This window comes from Petromyzon marinus, chromosome 54 (assembly GCF_048934315.1).
Source record: "Petromyzon marinus isolate PM22_M1 ecotype Great Lakes invasive population chromosome 54, UKy_Petmar_22M1.pri1.0, whole genome shotgun sequence".
In the NCBI taxonomy this organism is placed as follows: Eukaryota; Metazoa; Chordata; class Hyperoartia; order Petromyzontiformes; family Petromyzontidae; genus Petromyzon; species Petromyzon marinus.
In genome coordinates, this window is record NC_133720.1 from 10,466,954 (window position 1) to 10,493,443 (window position 26,490).

A 26,490-nucleotide genomic window follows, 5' to 3' on the forward strand; every position below is an offset into this window, starting at 1 on the left:
GCACACAAAGACAATGATCCCCCCAATAGCTTTAACACTGTTGGGGAAAGTGCTCTTAGCGAGCACCTTTGAAGGCCGGCATGGCACACGAGGGGGGGGGGTAGCCAACACTACGCCTGGCCATCTTTGTCTCTCCAGTGGCAATGTTTTTACACACCGCACCAGGTACTCATTTGAGGCCGAATCGACCTAGGGGAGGACCGGGACCGGTTCAGATAATCGTCACCGGTGTTGGCCGTGAGTGGGAATCGAACTCGAGACGCTGTAGCGCAGCGGCTACACTACCGCTCCCCACACTCATGCACAAACACACGCACATACAGTCTCACGCACACACTCACTCACGCACACACTCACTCACGCACATAAAGTCTCACGCACTCACTCACAGTCTCACGCACACACTCACTCACGCACTCACTCACTCACACACACTCCCTCTCCGTAGAGGTTCCGCGCCGCCGTTACGTGTGTGCGCGCGTGCGCAGCTCACGTGGTTGAGGAACTTGCTGTTCTTCGTTGCCCAGCCGATCTGCATGACGCCGCATGTCACGACCATCACCTCGTAGTACCACACGCCCGAGTCCACGCAGAACGTGCAGCGCACGCTCTCAAACGACGACGCGTCGCACCGCGCCTGCCACAGACAAAGAACCCCCCCCCCAAATAGCTTTAAACAGACTCTTGGGGCAAGCGCCGTTCGCGAGTAGCACACGAGCGGATTTGGTGGCCAACAACCACGCACGGCCGCCTTTCGTCTCCCCGACGTTTACACGGCGTGCCAGGTACTCATTTAAAGCCCAGTCGACCTAGCGGATGCCCAGGATCTTGTCTGATATTCGTCACCGACGGTGGCCGCGAGCGGACTTTGAACTCGGGTCGTCGGGTTCGCAACGCGGCGCGCCAAGGCACCGCGCCGCCGTTCCCCGCAGGGCAACGCGTGCGTACGCGCGGCACGGCACGGAGCCGGAGAGACGGCACGCCGCCGGGAGACACCCAGGGAAGTTTCCCGAGGAAGCAAAGGGCTTCCGGTGCGAGGCCTACACGTAACCACAGACACGCATGTACATTATTATTACCGACCAAATTTGGAGACGAACCGAATCAAGCCACAAGGGATTTTCACGTACAAATCGCCCCAATGATGTTGCATGTAATTACCGGCGAAACGTCGTACTACTCAAATTGTAAATGTTGTGGATTTACTCTCCAACACACCGGTGGGCTGAAGGAGTAACTAATTGGCGTTTTGTTTACGTGACAAATCCCTTACTAATTGGCTGCGACTGGCAGTGGAGCGTTACGACACGTATATATTTATACGCAATATAACCCAAAAACCTTCATCATGAATAAGATTGGTCGAAAAAGCCTGCTCCGTGTGAAACTGAGCATTTATTTTCCCTACCTCCGATTGGCACGGTGCGAAAGAAGTACAATTGTGCTAATCGAAGGTTAGCACGGAGGTCGTGGGTTCAATCCTGACCCCGACACCTGCTGTATATTTGGAGTTTGCATGCGTCTCTCCCCGTGTTCGCGTGGATTTTTCTCCGGGTCCTCCGGTTTTTCCCTCTACATAATAATTGAGCATTTGGCTGTGATAAATTTCCACGTGATAAGCCAACTTTGTTAACCTATCATATGTGGCCAGGTCGATTCTGGGCCTTAACCTGATCAAATAAAAAAATAGTTATTTAATAATGTAACCACCTCAGATTGGTCTCTTGGCATCTCCGCTCTGTTCTCATTTAAACCACTAAAGTTTAAGTGTGAATGTAATTTTATAACATAATCGCTATTCTTATAAAAATATATAAATATCTGTTATTGTGGAATGCTTTGACGTCATCTGCCGGCCGAGCCGCTCTTGAAGAAGAGCTGCTTAGCTCTTCGGCTTGACTCGGGAAAAAAACACTCCTGGTTCTGATTCCTTTGCTCACGCGTGTTGTCTGCGTTGCGTGTATTGTGTGCGTTGCGTGCGTTGGACTGTGTTGTGCGTGCCTTGCGTTGTGTGCACGCACTGTGTTGTGCGTGTGCGTTCTGTGCGTGCATTGTGTGCGAGCGTTGCGTGTGTGCCGAGTGAACCCCAGCGAATCCTACCTCGAGGCCGTGCGTGTGCACGTTGTGTGCGCGCATTGCGTGCGTGTGTTGCCTGCATGCGTTGTGTGCGTGCGTTACGTGCGTACGCCGTGTGCGTACGTTCCATGCGTGCGTTGCACTGCGTTGCATGTGTGCCGAGTGCATCCCAGTGAACCCTACCTCAAGGCCGTGTGGCGATATCTTGAGGTACTCGCTCACGTCGTTGCTGTTGAGCATCGCGCTGATCCCGCTCAGGTCCACCTGCTCGTACGTGAACTGCCGCCCCTCCTTCACGACTGCGCCCGCGCGCAGCGACGTGGCCAAGGAACGCAAAGCGCAAGGCAGGAGTGAGGAGGTCAGCTGTCTGTGTGGGGATCTTAGCCGTACTCATCGGTTACTAGAGGACAATAATTTATACCGGCCGCGGTTCATCTCATCAAGGAGCATAAACGAACTCCGGTTGTTCTCGGATTTTGCCGAGCCATCAAACAAAGATGGTCAACGCATCGCGCGCTTTCGGCTGTGCTTCTGTATCCGTCTGGAACGCTCTTCCTTCCGATATTAGCGAGCCACTGGAGCTATGCCCTGAGAGCAATTGCTTAAGGGCGCTTTATGAATCTTGATTTGAAGCTTTCGTGACTGCAGGAATCCATGCTCTTTGATTCTTTCGGTAAAGTCACGTAGGTAGAAATAAAACAAAATAAATCACGACGTTTCGATAGCAGCACAAGCCATCGCTGCCTTGTGAAAGGCAGCAGACATCGTGCTGCTCACAGCATCGTCTTCAAGTGAAAATCACGATAGCCGCGATGTCTGCTGCCTTTCACAAGGCAGCGATGGGCTTGTGTTGCTATCGAAACGTCGCGATTTAAATTTGTATTTCTACCTATGTGACTTTACCGAAAGAACCAAAGAGTATGCGCTTTATAAATTTAAATGATTATTATTTCTCATTAAATCTATATTTAAAACTAATTTCGTCAGAACTGCTTTTCTGTGTTTAGTTTGTTGTCCTTCCCCCGCACCTCCAATTCGCACGATTGGCCACGTGAAATGCGAAAATGAAGTTCAACACACATGCGTATATTGACCTTGTGAACAGGTGCACGAGTGACTGAATTATAACGAATGAATGAGTGAATTAACCCAATGTAGGTGGTGTCCACTGGTCGCTGTTGTGTGGGTGCGGAGTGCTAAGCGTCGAGGAGGCGCCACAAAATCAGAATCTGTATTCATACCGCGGGAATCGCAGACGTCCCGTGGACACGGACAGGGCCACCTCACAGCTGAGCAGAGTCGGTGACTCTTCACAGATGACTGTCAGCCGCGCGTCGACATCGGTATACGTTACAAATATTCGCCTCGACAAAGTTTCCACGTTATTATTGGACGCCGCTGAGGTGCGCGTTAACGTGCGGCCCCGTAAAAAAGGTATTTGTGAGTCCTATGATACAATACTCCCTCGGTTAACAGTGACATTGGTTCACAGTTTTTCGGTGAACGTTTTCGCCTTCCATAGGACCCCACATAATTTTTTTAAATCCGGCACGCCCTTCCCCCTCCGAAGCCGCCTGATAATCGATGATTGACAGCAAGTTGATAGTCGATGATCAATTCAGTAAGTTGATAATCGATGATCAACTAAGTGTATCAGGATCCGACAGGGAAGTGTTGAAGGCCTTGGTGCTTACAGAGATTGTCGAGGCACCACTGGGCACAGAAGCCGACCTGGCGTCGCGCAAACTCCGGGCTGTTCACCCACGCCTCCAGCACCTTGAGCTGCTCGGAGATCCGCGAGCGACCCACCGTCACCTTGTTCTCCGCTGGCGCGCGCGGTCGGGAGGGGTGAGCGACAACAGCACGCACGGGTCGCTAACAGGACAGGCTCGGGGGAGGGTGCCGCACGTGAACGCCCCCCCCCCCCGCCCCCCCCCAGCAAGGCGCCGAGTTAAGAAGCTTTTTGTGTGTTTAGTTTGTTTTCCTTCCACTGCCCCCCCCAACCCCCCCATAGCAACCTCTGATTAGCACGGTTGGATTCGTATACGAAGCTAAAGCAGTTCTACGTATGTATACATATACGTACGTACGTTTAACTTCTATAGCTTCGTACAATGGAAGTGCCACCACTCGGCAAACAAACACGGGGATAGAAATGATATGAATCTGGAATCAGACACAGACTCGACGAACGTGACCACAACCAACGCCACGAGGTGCCGTTTTAAAATGGGTTTTTTTAAAAGGGCAGGGATTTCATTTTGCAAGTGTCGTGACGGGTACTGCAAGATCGGACCATGTCCGGACAATGCTCGCTGACATGCATTGGCTTCCGTTTGCTGAACGAACACACGATGAGGTTGCACTCATTACACACAAAGTGCTTGCAACATATTTACACAAACCGTCCAGTGCTCATGTGAGTAGTGCACATGTGAGTTAAGTAATTACACGTACTGCCCAGTGATCGTGTGAGTAAAGTACTTACACGTACTACCCCAGTGCTCGTGTGAGTAAAGTACTTACACGTACTGCCCAGTGCTCATGTGGGTAAAGTACTTACACGTACTACCCAGTGCTCATGTGAGTAAAGTACTTACACGTACTACCCAGTGCTCATGTGAGTAAAGTACTTACAAGTACTGCCCCAGTGCTCGTGTGAGTAAAGTACTTACACGTACTGCCCCAGTGCTCGTGTGAGTAAGTACTTACACGTACTACCCAGTGCTCAAGTAAAGTACTTACACGTACTGCCCCAGTGCTCGTGTGAGTAAGTACTTACACGTACTACCCAGTGCTCAAGTAAAGTACTTACACGTACTGCCCCAGTGCTCATGTGAGTAAAGTACTTACACGTACTGCCCAGTGCTCGTGTGAGTAAAGTACTTACACGTACTACCCAGTGCTCGTGTGAGTAAAGTACTTACACGTACTACCCAGTGCTCGTGTAAGTAAAGTACTTACACGTACTGCCCAGTGCTCGTGTGAGTAAAGTACTTACACGTACTACCCAGTGCTCGTGTGAGTAAAGTACTTACACGTACTGCCCCAGTGCTCATGTGAGTAAAGTACTTACACGTACTACCCAGTGCTCGTGTGAGTAAAGTACTTACACGTACTGCCCCAGTGCTCGTGTGAGTAAAGTACTTACACGTACTGCCCCAGTGCTCGTGTAAGTAAAGTACTTACACGTACTGTCCAGTGTTCATGTAAGTAAAGTACTTACACGTACTGTCCAGTGTTCATGTGAGTAAAGTACTTACACGTACTGCCCCAGTGCTCATGTGAGTAAAGTACTTACACGTACTGCCCCAGTGGTCGTGTGAGTAAAGTACTTACACGTACTGTCCAGTGCTTGCCGAGCTGCGTTGGCTTCCAGTTACCGAACTAATACATTGTAAGGTCACGCTTGTTTACACGCCAAGTGCTCGCCACAAATGAACAGCGATACCTCGCCGATCTCGTCAAGAAGCATAAACCATCATCACGCAAACTCCGGTGGTCATCCTCGCAGCAGAGGCTCACGGCTCACCATCGAACAAAGACTGTCACCGCAATCGCGAGATTACGGATGCGATTCTGCGACAGTCTGGAACGCTCTTAGGAAGCCACTTTTAAATCTAGATTGAAAACGCAATTCTTGAGAAATAATTTTCGTGTTTAGTTTGTTGTCCTTCCTCCGCACCATCAATGAGCACGGTTGGCTACGTATGGTGCGAGAGAAGTCCTACATACATATATATACAACATACATGCCAGGCACAAGTGGTAATCGTGATTCGAGGGGTAACTCACTCGTTTGAGCGAATTTTTCCAGCGCGATGAGAGAGAAGAGAATCACCGTGGGATGGGACTGCAGGTTCTGTGGAGATAACATAATGCGTTTAGTGTTTGGCTCCTATAGATGCCCATGCCACTTCGTTGAGCGATCATTTGTGGCCAGGTCACTTCTGAAAAAGGACTGTATAAGCTCTGTGGGCCTTGCCTGGTAAAACGAAAAATTGTTTAGTTTAAAAAAATATCGAATAGTCTGTGCTCCGAGGCATTTGTTCCGGTATGGGGCGCATTACAAATGTGCACTCTTGTTGTTATTGTGTAAATCATGGGGGAGCTTTGTAACCAAAGCAGTCCACCAACCCCTCCTCGTTTGAAATGCACAACAGCCGACTGGCGCCTGTCTGTGCAGCCCAAAAAACTGAATGCACGGGAAAATCCCTCCCCACTGGATACTTGATAGCATGCGTTTTCCCAACGCGATGAAAATAATACAAGCATTAGTCTTTCAAAAAATAACAATAAAGCATTTAACTACCTCGAGTCTATTAATAATAAATATCCACTCATGTAAGTAGGCAGGAGCATCTTAAATTATTAAACAAGTGACACTCATTACAGCTTAAAATTACCAACAGCGGTACAATATGCAGCAGGAGGCTCGACCGGCATTGCGTGCTCTGAACGACTACTTTAGAGATGCCTGCTGCTGACTCCTGCTTGCTAAGCACGCTTCCTACAAGTAGCCGTGATGCAGGCGTGTGGTGTGAACGGTGTAGATCTGGCGAGTTCTTCACTTCAATAAGCTGCTGGAGGAGAGCGGGGGGTTGAATGATAAGGATGCACGCGCAGGTGATGGGAGTTGGCAGGTTTTCGGGAAGAATGACGCGGACAGTTCGAGAGTCAAGTTGATTTTGTAGAACCATGTGCGGACTCGCAGAAACCAGGATGAGTCTCGTTTGCGAGGGCGACCCGTGGATTCAGTTGCAGGTTCAAATCCCAGCCAGGGGGTTTGGACTCGGCCGATCATAAAAATGTACCACTTTGTGGGAGGTCAACAGTGATTTTCCTACAGATAGACTTGGATCCCACCATGGGAAAGTTCACCAAATGGCTCGGGGCCTTCACAACAGAGAGAGATGCTTCGTTGAAGACGGAGACACGCCGTCTCGTAGCAGGACGAACGCCCGTTGAGTCACCACCAAGAGTTCACCGAATGATGTTTGCGGGACAGCGTTAGTGCGTCGCAGCGACCACTGCGGCGGTACACGAGCTGAGAAGCTCCTCCACTGTGCATACGCTGTGGGGCGCCACGGTGGCGAGATGTTAACTACCTCACCTGGTATACAGGAGGTTGTCAGTTCGATCCCGACCCTGACGATGCCTATGTATTTGGAGTGTGCATGTCTCTCTCACCGTAGTTGCGTGGATTTTTCTCCGTGTCCTCTGGTTTTTCCCTCCACATTTAGAATCACCATGTGTTTAAGAGTATTTGGCTGCTATAAAGCCTCTTCCTTGAGCTGTCATTTGTGGCCACGTTGCTTCTGAAAAGGAGCTACAGTATATATCTCCGTGGGGACTTATCTTGTAAAATAAAACGAGTTCTTAGTTTGACTCTCTCCCCACTCGTTATCGTTTTCATTCAATCATCGTGCATAGTCGGCGAAGGATCATCACGCCGAACGCGTACCCCTTGCGACAGCGTCCGCATGAACCGCTCTTTGCTGCTGTACACTGGCGTGTCTCCAGTGATTTATTTGATCCACGGATTACGGGGGGGGGGGGGGGGACCACAGGGGGTGGCAGCGCCATTCGTTTGAGAGTCGCAGTTCCAATTCCAATGTCGACCAGCAACCAAATTGAGCGCAATTGCTGCGGGAGTTTGCGCATAAAGCCGGGGGCGACGGTGGTGACCGTCATCTCCCTCTCGAACCGAGCTCTCGATCACTAGGAGACCGGTCACAGATGCAATGGTGGACATTTCTGACGAAATTGAACCATCGGATATCTCCCGTCCTGTGCCCTCTCCTCGCCCATCCCTTTGCTTGGCTCTTCAACTCACCCCTAATTTTGCTACATCACGGCCAGGGACTACAGCGGAATGTCTACTCGTGCGCTGACCATCACGTGACTGTTCGTGTTGCTAAAAATCTGAAATTTATATATATAAACACAGTAAAACCTTGCCCATCGAGGCAGGGGGTTACGTTCTAGAAAATAGCCGCAAATCCGCGATCCGTAAAACTGAAAGGAGCGTCACGGTCAACCGCAAATGGTCGAACCACGGGGGGTGCGATCGGCGACCTGTACCTCTATAAATTTTGCACGAATGATCAAATCGGTGGTGGGAAAACCAGCGTTGGGCCAGGTTGTGGTACATACGTAGTTATGTGTTTAACGGGGCAGCATTAACAATTGCAGAGCATCTACGTAACGATACGGAGCTTACCAGGCTCTCGAGCAGGTAGCCGAGTGTTCCCGGAGACAGCAGGGCGATGCTTGTGGGACCTGCAAGGACATGTGTATATATAAAACATAGAATTATTTTTCCACTTGTAAACCCAGGGAAGGCCTGCCAAAGGATGGCACACATTACCACACACACACACCTTTCCTTTAACACATCTTGTAGTCGGTTTCACACGTGTTGGTAGTAGGGTTTCGCGACCAATATTATTATCCATAAGGGGTTTTTTTGTGGGTTAGAGTGCGTAAATATAAATGTGTCGTTAAACCCACCACCACCTGACACAGCCAATTAGTAAGGTTTGTCACGTAACCAAAACGTGCCAATTAGTTGCTAGTTCAGCACACCGGTGTGACGGAGAGTAAACCCACTACAACATTTACAATTCCAGTACCGTGACATTACACCGGTGATTACAACTGGCCTCATCAGGCAACAGCCAGATTTGTGAGAGAAATCCTCCTGTTTCGGTATTAAATAGAGGGATGAACGTGACGTCATCACTTATGAGCCAATCAGGTGTAAGAAGACCAGTGTCTCTCATTTTACGATGATAATAATAATAGTAGTAATAATTCATTTGCCCAGAAGAGCCGTGCCGAGTCCAAAGACACGATTTTCAGCAGGGATCCTGCTACATTGGGGTGTTTGGCCAAACACCAATGACTTTGTATGTTTTTTTTGTCCTCTACAACAGACCAGAGAACACAGTGGCAACCCATGCAGCAAAAGGGGGGGGGAGGACATACAAACTCCAACATAGCAAGGTGACCAAAGTCGGGAATCGAATCCAGGCACCCCCCCTCTTGATACGAGGCGCGAGCGTTAACCGCCTTGCCACCCTCGTTGCCTTTGGAGCGACTCTCCCTCTGCGTGCCTCGGGAATGTCCGAGGAACCCGTTAGAGTCCTCAAAAAGTGCCAGTGGCCAGTCGCGTGAAACGTCTTCAAATCGCCCTCAACCAACACCGGATTTAAAGGGGAGAAGAGCGGAGCGAATGTTGCCATTTGCTAGAAGGCGACCGGGCCTAGACGTGTAGGGCTGCGGGCAGGGTGGGCGTGGTAGTGCCCGCGCGGTGCTGCGCTGTTGTGGGGCGGGTAGGGGTGGGTGGGGGCGGGTAGGGGCGGGTGGGGGCGGGTAGGGGCGGATAGGGGCGGGCGGGCGGGCGCTTACCGGCGAGCTTCTCGGCGAGGCAGCCCAGCACGGCGGCGGTGTTGCGGTGGCGCGCCGGGTTGGACAGGTCCGTGCGTGCCACCTGCTCGTCCAACTGCAGGATCTCAGACAGGCGCAGCAGGGACTCCTGCACAAAGACAAAGAGATCACCCACGATAGTCTTAACGGACATTCTGGGGCAAGTGAAAGTGCCGTCAGGGAGTAGAAGCACCCATGACGGCCGGCGCGGTTTCACAAAGGGGGTTGGGTGGCCGAAAGCCACGTCCACCCGCCTTTGCCTCCCCAGTGGCAACGTTCACACACCGCAGCGGGTACTCATGACTTGAGGCAGAGTCGACCGTGGTGACTGACGGGAGACGGTCGTAGACTCTCCGCACTTCTGACGGCTAAATCAGTTCGATCGCGTGCGGCCTCCACGTATCGCGAGACAGGACCTCGGCGGCAGCGGCGGCGGTGGCCCTGCGCTCTGACAAGGGAGACGGCATGGGACCCCCGGGCGGACCACATTGGTCCTCTCTTCTTTCCGTAAGGTTGCTGATGTAGACGCAGAGCAACAACTTACAAGCTCACATTCAGGTGGTCAAGCCCAGATAACCGCATCAGGGGTCATGGTGGCGAGATGGGGCGCCATGTCGGCAAGATGTTCACTACCTCACTTGGTATGCAGAAGGATTCGATCTCGACCCTTAACGCCTGTGGTCACGTGGATTTTTCTCCGGGTCCTCCGGTTTTTCCGTCTACATTTAGCAACATGCATTTAGAGCATTTGGCTGCTATAAATTTCCACGTAATAAGCCACTTCGTGGAACTATCTTTTGTGGACAGGTTGGTTATGAAAAAGAGCTACATAGCTCAGTGGGGGGCCTTACCTGCTAAAAGTAAATTAAAAAGTTGAGTTTGGTTTTAAGTTTAGTATCTCTGTGATGTCTCCTTCATATTTGTGGATGGGGACATCGCGTCAATGTCTATGTTGACACCTTGGTGGGGAGAGGGCACTCGTCCAGCAGGAGGGTGATGACGGCAGGGCCCAGGGGATCGTCCAGAGGAATCACCCGGATGAGCGACTGCACCAGCTCCAGCCATCCGGGCTCTACGTCACACAACACAAAGACAAAGAGATCCCCAGCCATCCCGGCTCAACGTCACACAAAGACAAAGAGATCCCCAGCCATCCGTGCTCAACGTCACACAAAGACAAAGAGATTCCCAGCCATCCCGGCTCAACGTCACACAAAGACAAAGAGATCCCCAGCCATCCCGGCTCAACGTCACACAAAGACAAAGAGATCCCCAGCCATCCCGGCTCTACATCCCTCCCTCCCTATAGCCTCAGCAGACTTTTGGGGCAAGTGCTGTTAGCGAGTACATCCCCGGGAGGGTCACATCTGCGAGGGTTTCTTTTGGGGCCGTGTCTTCCTGCGGGACCTTCCCATTTCGCACCTCCGATTAGCACGGTTTGCTATGTACGGCCCGCAAGAAGTTCAACATACACCCATACAAATTTTAGGGTTGAAAACCACCAGACTCGCTAAATGGCTGGGGAGTTTTGTGGTGCTATGAGTAAAGCATGCCACCAGTTCAAATCCCAGTTGGAGATTTGTTGGTTAGGACTCGATAAAAATGAGCACAGTGAAGCCGTATTTTTAACCCTCCGATTTCTTTCATCATCCCCGTCTAATTTTCTAGATCCCAAATAATCGCACTGCGAATCTCGATGACCTTTCACCTTCGTATATAAAATAAGGGTACTCTGTAATGCTAATGTTTACCTGCAGGGATTGAGTCAGCAATGGAGGGGGCTTCTTTCTGAGACCCAACAATACGTTTTATTGGTCTGAGAATGATACATACGGTGCACAGAGGGACGGTGGGTAAACACCTCACCTTGCTCCGCCAGCTCGTGCAGGGCCATCATGGAGTACGGGGGCTCCTGGTCACTGCAAGGTGGCACATGGCACAGCGGCGGCGAGCATGGTTATTAAACATAACTCGCCTTTTGTCGGTCCAAGGACGGGTGTGTTGCAGTAAATCTGAAACTTGCAAGCGAAAAGCAGACCGCGACGTGGTATTCATTGCATCAATGCGCGTGAAATTTGTAAGGCCGCGGTGACACAGACTTGTTTCATTTGGAGGTTATAATCCCTTGTTCATCACGACGTCCTTTTTACTTCAATGTCTCAATAGCGTTACGGAAATCACGTGTCGTGAGGGTTCTGCCTTTGTAGCGAGGGTTGCGAGTTGACGCTGAGGAGGGGGGAGGAGGCGCCTCGCCGTCCCATGTGGAGTGACGTAACCCGATCATGATTATTAATGAAGGGAGGGGTGTGGCATGTGGAGTGACGTCACCCGCTCATGATTATTAATGAGGGGAGGGGTGCGGCATGTGGAGTGCGCGACCTTCTTTATATTCACGTGTAAATTTCCACATGAATATTAATTAAGTGGGGGGCCTCTTTTGCAGTGACGTCACGCACGGATGTAGCACTTTGCGCAATAAATTAATTCAGCTGGACCTTCCTCTGCATTAGTATAAAAATCCACCCACTCATGAACATTAATGAGGGGGGGTGGGCCTCATGTGGAGTGACGTCACGCGGGGGGGGGGTGGGCCTCATGTTGAGTGACGTCACGCGGGGGGGGGGTGGTGGGCCTCATGTTGAGTGACGTCACGCGGGGGGGGGGTGGGCCTCATGCTGAGTGACGTCACGCGCGGGACACACAGACATTCTTGGCTCATTATAGTAGAGTATAATGTCAACGGCGTGACGGCGCAGCGGTTGCAATATCCGATTCTGTAAAAGTGTCGGGGCCATCTCCATTAGCGAGCAGCCGTTTAAGGCTGGCACGGCACGCGTCTGGAGTGGTGCGGAAATGTACCGTGCACGGAATTGGTAGAGTACTCATTTAATGCCGAGTCAACCTAAGGGAGGGCCCAGTATCGGTCCAGACAAACGTCAGTGATGTTGGCCTGCAAGCAAGTGCGTTGTGCGATACGTCACCATTCACCACAACCCACAGACACCTATGCAAAGACTGACTTATTACGTAACATTATCGTGTAACTCAATTTTATCGTGGCAAAACTCAAGTTTTGCCATCTTAGATGCCACCAACAAGTTAAATATTCTGTCTGGGCCCATGGACAAAGATCCCCCGTATAGCCTTAAGAGACTGCTGGGGGCAAGTGCTGTTAGTGAGCACCTATGAAGGCCGGCACGGCACACGAGGGGGTGGGTAGCCAGCACCACGCCCAACCGCCTTTGTCTCCCTAGAGGTAATGTTTACACACCGCACTAGGTACCGATTTGAGACTAAGTAGACCTAGGGGAGGCCCAGGACCGGTTCAGATAATCGTCACTGGTGTTGGCCGTGAGCGGGAATCCAATTTTGGTCGCCAGGTTCGTAGCACAGCACGCTAACCGCTACACTACTGCTCCGTCCAAACACATACACATAGAGACGCACTATTTTCTCCGCTTCCACACCTGTAAACACACAAGCGCACACACACGTCAGCTGCGCCCGCCCTTACTTGTCCAAAGGCAACGATAATTCAAATCTGCAAATGACGGGCAAACCCATCGGAACAGAAACATTAGTGCAGAAAACAAATAGATTTAATGGCCCTGTGATGGGTTTTCTCTTTCATTTGCAGGCAAGGGCGAGCGGGTGTCCACATAGCCCCGGGGTCAGCAACCTGCGGCTCCGGAGCCGCACACAACTCTTCAAGGACCCATACTCTTTGGTTTTTTGATACAGGTAATTTTGCTGTGTCTATTCCACCTGAAGACAGAAGCTTGTGTTGCCTCCGAAACGTCGTGATGTAATTTAGTTTTCATTTATTTTATTTTACCTACGTGACTTTACCGAAAAAACCAAAGAGTATGAATCCTTGCAGTCACGAAAGTACCGCCGCTCCGTGACGTTATTTATCAAGGGCCCACCGTCTCCGCCACCACGGTGCATCGCGGCTCTTGAAATAGAGGGGTCGTTTAAACCGAATTAGAAGAAAATGGCTCTTCTTGTTACTTTGGTTGCCGACCCCTGCCCTAGCCTAAAGGTGAAAGCCCCCTCCCATATAGAGGGCTCCCAGAGGCATGTGGCAGCAGCGAACGTTGACGACTGCACTGTGCTGTTCTGATGAGTCCTAAAGAGGATGAAACCCGTCTACGGTTGTGTCTTTGTGTCGCTGCTGCCCGTCGGGAGGGCAACGTTTTCTCGAGTATGTTGAACTTCTTTCGCGGCGTACGTAGCCAACCGTGCTAATCGGGGGAAGGACAAACTAAACACAAAAGGCATTTCCAAACAGAGTTTGCCAATCTAAAATGATGTAAAAGTGCACAGCTCCCAGTGGCGTCCTAATATCAGACAGAAGAGCGTTCCAGACGGCCGCGGGAAGCGCCGCGCGATAAGCTGGTGGTTCTGAACGACGCCGACGCCGACGATGACATTACGGCCGCACATTCGGTTCCGTTGAGCCGGTGGTCTGGCGGGGGTGTGGGGGGGGGGTCTGGTTGCCCTCACTTGTCCACGAGCGTGCGGATGAGGTTGAGCGTCTCCAGCACGAGGCCGTCCACGTTGAGCTTCTTGCGCGGCGGGTCGCTGGGCCCCCTGCCGCGACGCGGCGGGCGGCTCAGGTCCCGCGAGCGCGAGCGCGTCACCCCGCCCCCGTTGGCCACGCCGGCGGCGGCGGCGGAAGGAGGGGCCGCCCGACCGCCCCCACCACCACCACCGGCACGGGCCCCCGGAGAGCCCCCGTCACGGCCGCTCCCCTCGTCCTGCTCGTCCACCTCCTCCTGGATATGCGCGCACGTACAAAAAACTAAGACAAACATCCCCTGTATAGCCTGAACAGACAGCAGCAACAGCAGCAGCAGCAACAGCAGCGACAGCAGCGACAGCAACAGCGGCAACAATAGCAACAGCAACAGCAGCAACAATAGCGACAGGAGCGGCAGCAGTAGCAGTAACAACAGCAGTGGCAGCAGCAGCAGTGGCAGCAAGATAAAACGATTGTTGGAGAGGCACAACAGAAAAACACAGCAGAACATGTATTCATATATATTGCAAATACAAAGATCCCCCGTATAGCCTTAACAGACTGTTGGGGCAAAGTGCTGTTAGCGAGCACCTATGAAGGCCGGCACGGCACACGAGGGGGTGGGTGGCCAGCACCACGCCCGAACGCCTTTGTCTCCCCAGTGGCGATGTTTTTATCCACCGCAGCAGGTACTCATTTGAGATCGAGTCGAACTAGAGGAGGCCCAAAACCGGTTCAGATAATCGTCACTGGTGTTGGCCGTGAGCAGGAATCGAACTCGGGTCGCCGGGCTTCGCAGCGAAGCGTGCTAACCACTGCGCCACTGCTCCCAGTACACAAACACACACACGCACACAAGCACACTCCTCGGTCGATTTGCTTTTGGGTCTCATGTCTATTTGCTTCATTGTTGTTCCCCTTTGTTGTCACTGCTCCTGTTGTTTCCGCGACCCGGGGTCACTCCCGCAAATGAGACTCGTCCCAACGTCTTGAGTTCTAAGCTCGGTAAACGTCAACTTGAAACTTGAATGTATATTGATTCATACGTCCAGAGAATGCAAAATGGAGTTTCTTTTTCTTATAAATGTTTGTTTGTTTTACTCGTCGATGCTCCACGGCAAACGCCGTCGTGCGTTTGGTGCCGAATACCCACGCGCGTACACAGGTGTGCCCGTAGCCAAAGTCACCCTCAATCCACACAGATCTTGTCAGGTGTTAGGAGCTAAGCAGGGGGGCTTTGAGCCTGGACGGTGCGTGAATGAGTGACCACAATGTATAACATTTCATAACATCGACGCCGTATGGGCACTTACATACGAGCGCATCATTGTGTTCCGACTTACGAACTGTTTGACTTACGAATGGGTGTCAGCAACGAATTGTGTTCGTAAGTCAGGTGACCGCCCGTATTTGGGGTTTATCGGCGGTGGGTGGTGGCGTGCAGCGAAAACGCACACAGACACACACACACATACACACAACAACAACAACAACAACCGCCATTCGCCACTAAGTGGCAGTGACGTCACCACGACGCTTGTGCCAGGCTATGTGCACCTTGAGGCCACGTGAAGTATCGAATGCCCGCTGGCAGGAGGTCACAGGTTGACTGACTGAGATGACTAGCTGATGCACCTGTGCCCCCTACTGTGCCAACTTGCTGTGCTTTAGCCACCCGGCACTCCGCTCGTTGTTGCGAGCGTCGCTCCTCCACCCTCCATTGTTGTTGGAGGGCGACTGCCTCCAACTGCCCAGTAGCGTCCTTCACGAGCCTACTGCAGAGGCCGATCTTGACACCGCTGGTACCAGTCATTGGCAAGTCCACTCAGCCCTACGTCCTCCTGTACCACATCACTACATCTCTTCTCTAGCACATGCCGCGCCCGTTTAGCCCCCTCGATCCGGTTGAACAAAAGCAGTTTAGGCATGCGGTGGCTGGGCATGCGGGCTACATGACCCAGCCAACGCAGCCTTGCCTGCCGGAGGAGCTTACCGATGGGACTTGGTCCACATCTTTCATAGAATTGTGAGCTCCTCACACAATCCAGCCTAGTTAAACCAAGGATGGATCGTAGGTAGGCCAGCCTAAATGTTTCTTACCGGCGAAGATGTTCCATTAGGGGGGTCCACGTTTCGCAAGCGTAGAGAAGGGAGGGAATGACCGTGGCCGAGAAGACCTGAAGCTTTGTGCGGAGTGATAGACCAGGTAGCTTCCACACAGCGTTACGCAACCGATGAAAAGATAATGTCGCTCGACTGATTCGGAGTGAGACCTCTGCTGTTAAACCAGAGCCGGTCATAAGCACACTGCCAAGGTATGGGAAACTTTCCACTCTCTCCACAACTGCCCTATCACCAATAGGGAGTTGAGGGGATGGAGTGTCTGACGGTACAAAATGCCCAGGCAGGTGCTTGGTTTTGGTGGGGCTGATGGTAAGACCTCTTGGTGGCAAGCTCCAGGTTCAGCAGCAGCGCCTCCAACTCCTCCTCTTAGTGAGCAGTACTTACCAGATCATCGGCATACATAACGTGGTTGAGCAATAGGGAGCCATCCCTTGACCGCACCCGGGCATCGATCAGCCTCCCATTGTATCTGTACCAAATGGAAATACCTCTTGTACAGCTATTGAAGGCTTCAAGAAACTACGTGGTCAAAATAGATGTTAAATAATGTGGGAGCCAGACGACATCCCTGCCGCACCCCTAGGTGTACAGGGAATGGCTCTGACTCCCGGCCACGTAGTTTTACCCGGGCCCGCTCACCATCATGAAGGTCCTTAATGAGCTTGAGCAGAGGGTCAGGGACTCTGAAAGCACGAAGAACAACCCAGAGCCCAGGCCCACTGATAGTATCATAGGCCTTGACCAGGTCAATAAAGCAGAGATATAGGTCTCATTGGAATTCCCTACACCTCTGCTGTAGCAGACGGACAGAAAATATGGCATCTGTGCAGGACGGCCTTTTCCTGGGGCTCCGCAAGCCTCTCCTCAGCGTGCCTAGCAAGGCGATGTTGAATAATCCTTCCCAGGACCTTTCCCGGCACACTGAGGAGCGAGATGCCCCTGTAGTTGTTACAGTCTGTGCGGTCCCCCTTCGCTCAGGTGGTCACACACATGCGCGCACGCGCAGACACGCGCAAACACACGTGCGCATCGCCTTACCTGGCGGCACACGCACGAGTTGCCCATGAGCGCGCACGCCAAGCGTAGCACCAGCGGCAGCGCCTCACTGACAAACAGCCACGCCAGCACGATCATGAGGCGCGGTAGCAGCGGCGCGGGTGCCGGCGGCGCGAGGTCGCGGCGCCAGCGGCACGGGGATGCCGCTGCTCGTGACGGCGGCGGCGGTTTCGGCGTGCGCTTCCGTGGACGGGTTGCGCCGGGCGCCTGGCATCGTGCCAGCCGCCGGGTGGGGAGGCCGGAGCAGGGCCCTTCTGCGTCCCTCTCTCTCTCTCTACGCACGCTGTCAACAGAAGGGGGATAAACACGTCAGCGCCGCTCGGACCGATTTTGAAGAGAAGAAACTAAACTCGCTCGCTCCCGTATTTTAGACGCGTATCTCGAGGCATGGGTGCCGTCCAAAACAAAGTCTGGCGCTTACGTTCAATGAGCGGACGGTTACGGTCAGGGCCTGCTACGACACGATCATGCGGCGACCCTTCAACCACGATGGCAATGCAGTTACGATGTCAGAGCGTCACAGCGGACGGTCTCGCATACTGCCGAGGTGCGCGTCCGATGGCAAATTTACAGCCCCCCCGCCCCCCCCCCCCCCCCCGCAAATCGACACCGTGTTGGTCAGGCACTGTGGGTTGGTTGAAAAGTGGGACCAGGTCCAATTCTGATATCAATCACCGCTGATGGTTAACTGTTGCCAGGAATCGGGCTCAGGTCGCCGGATTCGTATCGCAGTGTTGTTAACCGCTGCGGCACATTTCAGTACTTTAGTCTCATTAACGGAGATTCAACTGTGTGCCAGACAGCCCGCGAAAAACAAACCCACGCCATATGTCTAGGCAATATGTCTCCAAGAGCTACTCACTTCGTGCGATTTCATGCAACCCAAACTATGGCCCATACAGTAAACCTCTAAGTCTGCGCTCATTCAATGTAAGAGGAGGAACAGAAGAGCCACACAAACGTTCTCTCCTGACGCCATCTCGTCGTGGCTAACAGACCTTGACGTTCGCAATGGGTTCTTGAACATTCTGCAATCACGTACATATGTACGGTGAACTCCTTTCGCACCGTACGTAGCCAATCGTGCCAATCGGAGTTGCAGAAGAAAATAATATAATTTGAGGAAAGTCTGCCTTTAAGGCAGACTTTCCTCTTCCATGTTCTTTCTCTCCCCTATCCGTCCCTTTATCCCCCTTGCTATTTACTTGTTCTTATACCGCTCCCTTAGATCAGGGGTCAACCAAAATAACAAGAATGAGAAAAAAATTATAATTTGGTAGCAAAAAATATATATCTTTCAAGAGCTGCAATGCATGCGAATAGGAGACGGTGACGCTTGATAAACGTCACGAAGCAGCCCCTATAAAGAGCCGCATGCACTTCCGGAGACGATGGGCCATGGTAAACTGAACATCTATCGGCAATGGTAAACTGGATTTCCATGGTAAACTGGACTTTCATGATAAACTGGACTTCCATGATAAACTTGACTCCCATGGTAAACTGGACTGCCATTGTGAACAGCACTCCCATAGTAAACTGGACTCCCATGGTCAGGAGTCGTCAAAAAAATAACAAGAGCCATTTTTGTTCGAATTTGGTAGCAAAAAAACCCTCAACATTTCAACAGCCGCCACTGCGCAGTCCTTGAAGAGCCGCCGGTTGCCGACTCGCGCCTTAGATTGTAACTCGGGGGTCCCGTAATTACGCCGACCATCCTGGGTCTTTGCTGTTGTTGTTGAAAAATATGAATGAAATTTTTAAAAAATATTTAGAGAACAGCTGATGGCCGCTGACCCGTTCGTACACCCCAGGAGAGGCAAGAGAGAGAGGGAGAGTAAAACTCGCGACGCCCACATGCAGTCGGGCTACAGGCACGTTGTATTCACTATCGAGCCAGGAAGGGTGACCGGCCACTACGGCTTCCTGCTTGAGATGTGAACTCACAATCTTCCAAACGCGAGTCAAGCCCTCGCTCACCACAGTGCCAATTGGCATGCCAACCGAATGTAGAGAGGGCAAAGGGCGGAGATTACAGCAGCTTCTCCCAGCGGGCTGACACAAAAGACAAAAACAAAGATCCCCATATAGCCTGTAACAGCCTGTTGGGGCAAGTGCTGTTAGCGTGCACCTATGAAGACTGGCACGGCACACGAGGAGGTGGGCGGCCAGCACCACGCCCGGCCGCCTTTGTCTCCCTAGTGGCGATGTTTGCACACCGCACCAGGTACTCATTTGAGGCTGAGTCGACCTATGGGAGGGCCCAGGACCAGTTCAGATTATCCTCACTGGTGTTTGCCGTGAGCGAGAAATGAACCCGGCCCGCCGGGCTTAGCAGTGCAGAGTAGCGCTAACCGCTACACGGCAGCACGTTCCCCCCCAGCGGGCTGACTCACAAACACGCGCGCAAACACGGGCACATGTGACCGCGGTTACGAGGGGAGAGAGAGCGCAAGACGGCATTACAAGGAATCGTGAAGCACCCATCTCCACCCCCCCCCCCCCCGCCGCGAGTCTCTTCACTCATCAGGTCGGGTTTCATGGGCACACGGGGGCAGCAGGCTGGTGGCACCGCGTGCCAGCCCGGCGCATGTAAATATTACCGAAGACGACGGTGGCGACCCGCACGGATTTTTATTGGGGGCAGCGTTCTCAAGCGCTCGGCTGGAGTGCATCGTCCCCTCGCCGCTGACCCCCCCCCCGCCCCGCGACATCCGTGCCTTTGAGTAGGCGGCTGCCGATTGCGTGCCAACAACAAACAGTTGAAAGAAAGGCACTTCGCAGGTGGCTGGGTGGCTCATTCGGGGCCCTCGTGTGAGAACGCTGGGTCAAATCCACGGTCCTGCCACCCACGATTAAACCAGGTTCTCAAAGAGTGCAGGGTTTCGACCGTTGTCGCCCGATAACGAGATTGAAAAATCCACCGGCAGCAACTCTTGCTTTCGCTGCCATTGCCACGATCCGGCTACGAGGATAAAACCTAAATTGGTTGCTTTGACGCAGCAGCAGCAGCAGCACTCTTCCCAGACCACCGAATGCGGACCAAAAGCCCGTGCAACTGACGTCACAAAGCAGGTCTGATGTCACCCGCAGAAGCCACTCTTCAGGCGCGGCATTAAACTGCTCGGCCGTGAGCGTTCCAAAAGGAAAAAAAAAAAACTTAAGATTTGTCTCGTGATCAAGCCATAGTTGGAAAAACAAAGCTAAGTCAGAATATCATTTTTAATAATCGGCCGAGCACGCCCCCGGGATAACTGGCGATGCGTGGGAGGGTGCACAACACCGCTCCCACGTGCCGCGTTCGCTCTGAGCGCCGACTCGAGTTCGCGCTCGCTGGGGCAAGGACAACCGCCGAGGCAGGCGACGTCGAGCCGCCGAGGTCGCCCGCGCGTTGTCAGAGACGCGCCCACACCGGAGCAAGTGTGCCGGGCAGCTCGGTTGCTTGCCGGTCCAACCTGGTTACGTGGCCATGCAACTCGGTTGCGTACACGTGGATTGTTGAATCAGGTGGAATTTGGGGGGCGAGGGATTCATTCGGGGCGGGAGAGGAGGCCGCGGCAAGGGGAGAGCCGCACTAATTGCAGCAATGACTCGGGACGCGGTTGAGCGAGTGTTGAAACGCAGTCACACATTCGATACTTTACTTGCTGAATTTCCACACGTTTGTGTTTTTTTCTCTCAATGCTTCTTTAAGTGACTACGGAGAGACTCGGCCCAGTCATGGAACTACAGATTTCCCCTCCCCATCCACGAGCTCTACCAGTGTTACAAGGAGGCGAGCACCATGCCACAGCTGATGTCCTTCCCCCGCACCTCCGATTAGCACGGTTGGCTACGTACGGTACGAAAGAAGCTCAACATACGTACATAGCTCTTCTTGGGCAAGGGGGAGGGAAAATGCAGCCCCCCAAAATTTGTACTCTTGAATGGGGAGCGCAGTCCACTTCTACAAACTGTAAACAACAGAACTCCTCCTGTCCAGGTGCTTAAATCAAAATCCGAGCAAGTGACGACTTCAATTTTAAAAGAGCCACTTTAATCAGTCAAATGAGGGAAGGTGAGGGGGGGGGGGCAAACACACGTGGCGGGGGGGAGGCATGGGCTCACTGAGCAAGCGGTACCATCGTCAGCGGTGGCGGCGGCGGCGGCAGTGCAGGAGGAAGAGCACCGAGCCAGGAGGTTTGACGCCAAATCACGTAAGAAACGAGGGGAGAGAAAAAAGAAAACTGAACCACGCGGGGGAGGAGAGAAAAAAAAATCTCGCAACCGCATGCTCAGCTGCTCGGGATGAGAAGAGGGCGAGCGGAGATGTGGCAACGGCAACTGCTGGGGCAGCTGTTGCCACCCTCGAGATCCCCAACCAACGCGCGACTCTTGCCACGCCGACAGTTCCCCCCCGCACCCCCCCCCCCCCTCTCCCGGGTGGCTGGCGGCGTTGTTGGGGCGTCAGAAGATTTCGCCCTCGACAATTCACGGGCCGCGGGTCGCCGACACGTCGAGGTTTTTATTTTACCGGCGTCCGACCCAAACAAACAAAAAAAATCGCGTCGCCCCGAGCGCCGGATCGTAACGCTTAACGAAGGCGTACCTTCAAAATATGAAAATGCCGCATCGGCTTGAAGTCGCGCTGGAAATAAAAAAAAAAGGCTCTGGGACCAAAGATCGCCGAGACTTTGCATCGTCGCGACGAGCGCGCGCGTCGCCTGCCGCTGTTCTCACGCCATGCCAAAGCTTCTGACACAAATCCCGTTTCCCCAACGTCGGTTGCTGTTTGGTGGTCACACATCCGTTCTCTCCGGTTCCCCGCTCTCCTGGCCACGTTACGCATGCTAAAAATCCCCATTTCCTTTAACGGACAAACTCAGCACTTTTTATTTTTATTTTGCCAGATTAAGGCCCCACTGGGCAGCGTAGCTCTTTTTCAGACACAACCCGGCTATCGCAAATGATAGCGCAAACGAAGTGGCCTATCGCGTGGACATGTACAGCAGCAGCCAAATACCCTCAACGCGTGGTGATGTTGATCCTAAATGTGGAGGGTAAAAACCGGAGGACCCGGAGAAAAATCCACACGACCGCGGGGAGAGAGAGAGAGACACCATAAACTCCGAATATACAACAAGCGTCAGGGTCGGGATGGGACCCACGACCTCCTGTTTACTTGGCGAGGAAGTTAAAACCTCGCCACTGTGGCACCCCAAAATGAAGGTCGGGTTTCGAGCGCACGGTCCGGGCGACCAAGGGGAGAGAGTACGCTCACACTCCGAAGACAGTAAGGTCTCGGAGTACGCGGCGGGGGTTAGGTTCCGTGTACACCCCCCCTCCCCCCCCCTCCGTAAGCGTAAATTCGCGTACTTCGGGGGTTCGCCTATACGAGTGTTGATACGATGTATACATACAATACTATACACACTACTACATCCTACTATTTTACTATATACTACTATATATTACTAGAAACGACTATATTACTATATACTATACGAGTGTAGATATAAAATGTAAGGGTGTATATAAAATGTACATAAATGTTTGATAAAGTACTGTACAGGAAATGATTCACTCACCATCGGTAGCATCCAGGTCACGATATTATTAACACTATTATTATTACACTATTATTATTACACTATATTGTTAACACTATATTAAAACACCATAGTTTTGGGCTCCTTTCTTGTGCGGGCGATACGGTTCCACGCTCCCAAATCCACGTTCGTGTGATAGCGGGAGGTTGATTTGACGCCTCGCTTCCCGCACCGTGGGTGTTGCGAAAGTACCGAGTCACACAAAGTTTGGTATGAATCACGGTCGGTCGCGTACGAGCGGGTCCAGCGTACTCTGACACGTTACTGTATACAGCAGGCGTCGGGGATCGGGATCGAACGCACGACCCCCTGCATGCCAGGCGAGGTGGTCAACATTCACCTAGCCACCGCGGGGCGCCCCCGATTGTCGGGGGACATTGCTCATCCTCGTTCTCGCGTTCGTCCTCGACTTCTCGGAGGAATGGTGTGACCACGCGTCTTTCAGAAAACGTCTCCGGGCCGTCGGCAGGTGTCACCGGGGCCCTCCCGCCCGTCGACGGCCAAGCTTGCTGATGTAACATTTAGGAACGATCATTTAGGAACGACCACAATACCTGCGGTCGGAATTCAAACAAAAAACATAACTCAGATAATGTATGCACTGTCCTTGAAATTGATTGGTCCACACCCAAGACTTTCCTTAGAGCCTAGTCTCACATGGTGTTGGACCAGATGACGCCAAAATGCTGTCTCGGGTGTGGACCAATCAATTTTCAAGGAGAGTGCATACATTATCAGCGTTATGGTTTTTGTTTACATTCCAACCGCAGGTATTGTGGTCAGTGCAAACATGACTCCTTGTAAAAAAGAGGTGTCAGTTGTGTTGCCAGATAAAAGGGTAAAAAAACAATTACCTTATTTTGCTACTGGCAAAGGAGGTTCCAATGAGGACTTAAGCTATTAAAAATGTGACTTTTGCACCGAAGGGACTTTTTTTATGTTGGCAATTGCTGATGTCAACTCGTTAGCCGATCTGCATTCACACTGCACGAAACTTGCTGATGGCAGTGCTCGTGTGAGTAAGTAAATTACACGTACTACCCAGTAATCTTGTAAGTAAAGTCCTTACACGCACTACCCAGTGCTCGTGTAAGTAAAGTACTTACACGTACTGCCCCAGTGCTCATGTGAGTAAAGTACTTACACGTACTGTCCCAGTGCTTATATGAGTAAAGTACTTACACGTACTGCCCCAGTGCTCATGTGAGTAAAGTACTTACACGTACTACCCAGTGCTCGTGTGAGTAAAGTACTTACACATACTGTCCAGTGCTCATGTAAGTAAAGTACTTACACGTACTACCCAGTGCTCGTGTGAGTAAAGTACTTACACGTACTGTCCAGTACTCGTGTGAGTAAAGTACTTACACGTACTGCCCAGTGGTCGTGTGAGTAAAGTACTTACACGTACTGCCCCAGTGCTCGTGTAAGTAAAGTACTTGCACGTACTGCCCCAGTGCTCGTGTGAGTAAAGTACTTGCACGTACTGCCCCAGTACTCATGTGAGTAAAGTACTTGCACGTACTGCCCCAGTGCTCGCCGAGCTGCGTTGGCTTCCAGTTACCGAACTAATACATTGTAAGGTCACGCTTGTTTACACGCCAAGTGCTCGCCACAAATGAACCGCGATACCTCGCCGACCTCGTCAAGAAGCATAAACCATCATCACGCAAACTCCGGTGGTCATCCTCGAAGCAGAGGCTCACGGCTCACCATCGAACAAAGACTGTCACCCGCATCGCGCGGCGCTTTCAGATGCGCTTCTGCGGCCCGTCTGGAACGCTCTTCCTTCCGATATGTGTCAATCTAAATGATTGACAAAATTAGTTTGTCAATCACTTAGATTGACAAACTAATTTCTTTTGAACTGCTTGTTGTGTTTAGTCTGTCGCTCTTCCCCCGCACCTCCAATTAGCACGGTTGGCTACGTACAATGCAAAAGAAGTTCAACGTACGTACAAGCCGGGGAGGTGGCGACCTCAAGGCCCACGGGTAGGGAGGGACATTTTCACGACTGTGTGTGTGTCTGTGCGTGTTGCACCAACCCTCGCTGACAAAGTGACGGGTTACAGGAGCGCAGCGTAAGCCAACTCGCGCCCAAAGCTCCGGTCACAGAAGCAGCAACCTCAAAACCGTTATTTTATATCCAACGCACAGAGCACGTGGCTGAATGAACCGAGCGGGTGTTTATTGCATCACCAGATCGGGGAAGAGGCAATTACATGGAAACAACAACAAAACAGGAACAAAGTTACATTTAGGAGAAATGAACAAGACGTGAAACGTACAACTGAGTAACCCGTGACTGACGTCACCGGAGAGTTCGAATGGCGCCCGTGATTGGTGCCAGAAAGATGTGGCCACTACTACAAGACAGAGAGGAAAGTGGAAACAAATGACGAAATGTTGCAGTGGACACCTACGGGGCTATCTGCCCACGGGTCGTGATGATGATGACAGAGATGACGAAGACGATGAGAAATAGTAGCATTTTGAATGAGCGCAGGCGGGTGTGTGGTTGTTGGCAGGGTGGACGTCTAGATGTTTTTGGTCAAGCTTATTAACGAGTATACAGGGATGCCTCGACTTACGAACTTTCAGAGATACGAACAAACCTGTCAGTATGTGCAGTTGCCTGTTCGGACAGAGAGTCGCAAGTTCAACGGCCGCGCAATAGATGGTGGTGGTGGCATCTACATCTGCAGAATGTGAAAAACCAGTGGCATCTACATCAACAGCAGATTATACAACTTTTAAAGCCGTTCCCCGTATTTAGTGGACATACCGTCCACCATGTTTGGAATCAACAGGAGTAAAGTTGGACTTACGAATAAATCGACTTACGAACAGACCTCTGGAACCTAACTCGTTCGTAAGGAAAAATAAATCCCAGCAGGAGGTCAGAACTGAAGGTTCGATGGCCGCGTTCACAATGCCCCAGTTGACGCCAACGCAATTTCATCGCCCGCACCTCCGCAAGAGATCGCGAAGCGGCAATCACGGCAGAAACAAATACCGTGGCAAAATAACCGCAAGGCGCCTGCCGACTTTGGGCTGCGAATGGCAGCGATAAAACAAAGCCTCACCCACCTCCGCAGGCTGAAGGGGTAATCTTCACCAAAAACAAATTCTATTGTTGTCCAACAAAAGCCAATCACGCAGACCGTTAAACTCGATCAGAAAGTCAATGAAAGCGGCAACGATTTCAATTAATGCACAACGTTAATGTTTGAAAGGCGGTGGTGGGATTTATAGGCAACAGTTACGGGGGGGGGGGGGGGGAGAGAAGAAAAAACCCTTCGCTAGCAGTGGCCACAGCTCGCCATGGTTGAACTCTTGTGACTTCATGGCGCGGATCCGTTTGAGGGCGATTTTGCGCGCGGTTGCAATTTACTCTGCTCGGTCGGAGTCAGCCGCCGAGGTCGTGGCGAGTTCTTCTTCTCATCCCTGTCCTTCCGTGCCCCCCCCCACCACCCCCGTAGCGCTCCCCATTCTGCTGTAATGTGCACCGATGCACTAATTTATTGAGGGCGATATCGGCACGGAAAAGAAGGGCCCGATTGATTGATTGACCCGACTTCCCGCATTCTTGCGTCGAGTATATTATTACACGGGACATCACAGTGTCAGTGGCAGATCAGTAAGGTCCGCGACAGCCAGGAGGAAGCCGCTCACGTCTGTCTCGTGGTACAG

At 52.1% G+C, this 26,490-nt stretch overlaps 1 protein-coding gene across 2 annotated transcripts in view; it reads right to left on the reverse strand.

Annotated features, from left to right (window-relative positions):
• The window catches only part of RSPRY1 (ring finger and SPRY domain containing 1), a 55,214-nt gene that overhangs the window by 14,775 nt on the left and 13,949 nt on the right, over positions 1-26,490 (reverse strand). For both annotated transcript variants that reach the window (XM_032974753.2, XM_076052176.1), the window contains exons 2-11: positions 17,192-17,492; positions 14,014-14,285; positions 11,374-11,426; positions 10,467-10,579; positions 9,490-9,616; positions 8,300-8,358; positions 5,872-5,938; positions 3,771-3,902; positions 2,260-2,375; positions 494-637 (exon numbers count right to left, since the gene is read on the reverse strand). In XM_032974753.2, the coding sequence (XP_032830644.2) occupies positions 494-637; positions 2,260-2,375; positions 3,771-3,902; positions 5,872-5,938; positions 8,300-8,358; positions 9,490-9,616; positions 10,467-10,579; positions 11,374-11,426; positions 14,014-14,285; positions 17,192-17,287 (1,179 nt within the window). In that variant the 5' untranslated portion in view covers positions 17,288-17,492. The remainder of the gene's footprint in view (positions 1-493; positions 638-2,259; positions 2,376-3,770; positions 3,903-5,871; positions 5,939-8,299; positions 8,359-9,489; positions 9,617-10,466; positions 10,580-11,373; positions 11,427-14,013; positions 14,286-17,191; positions 17,493-26,490) is intronic.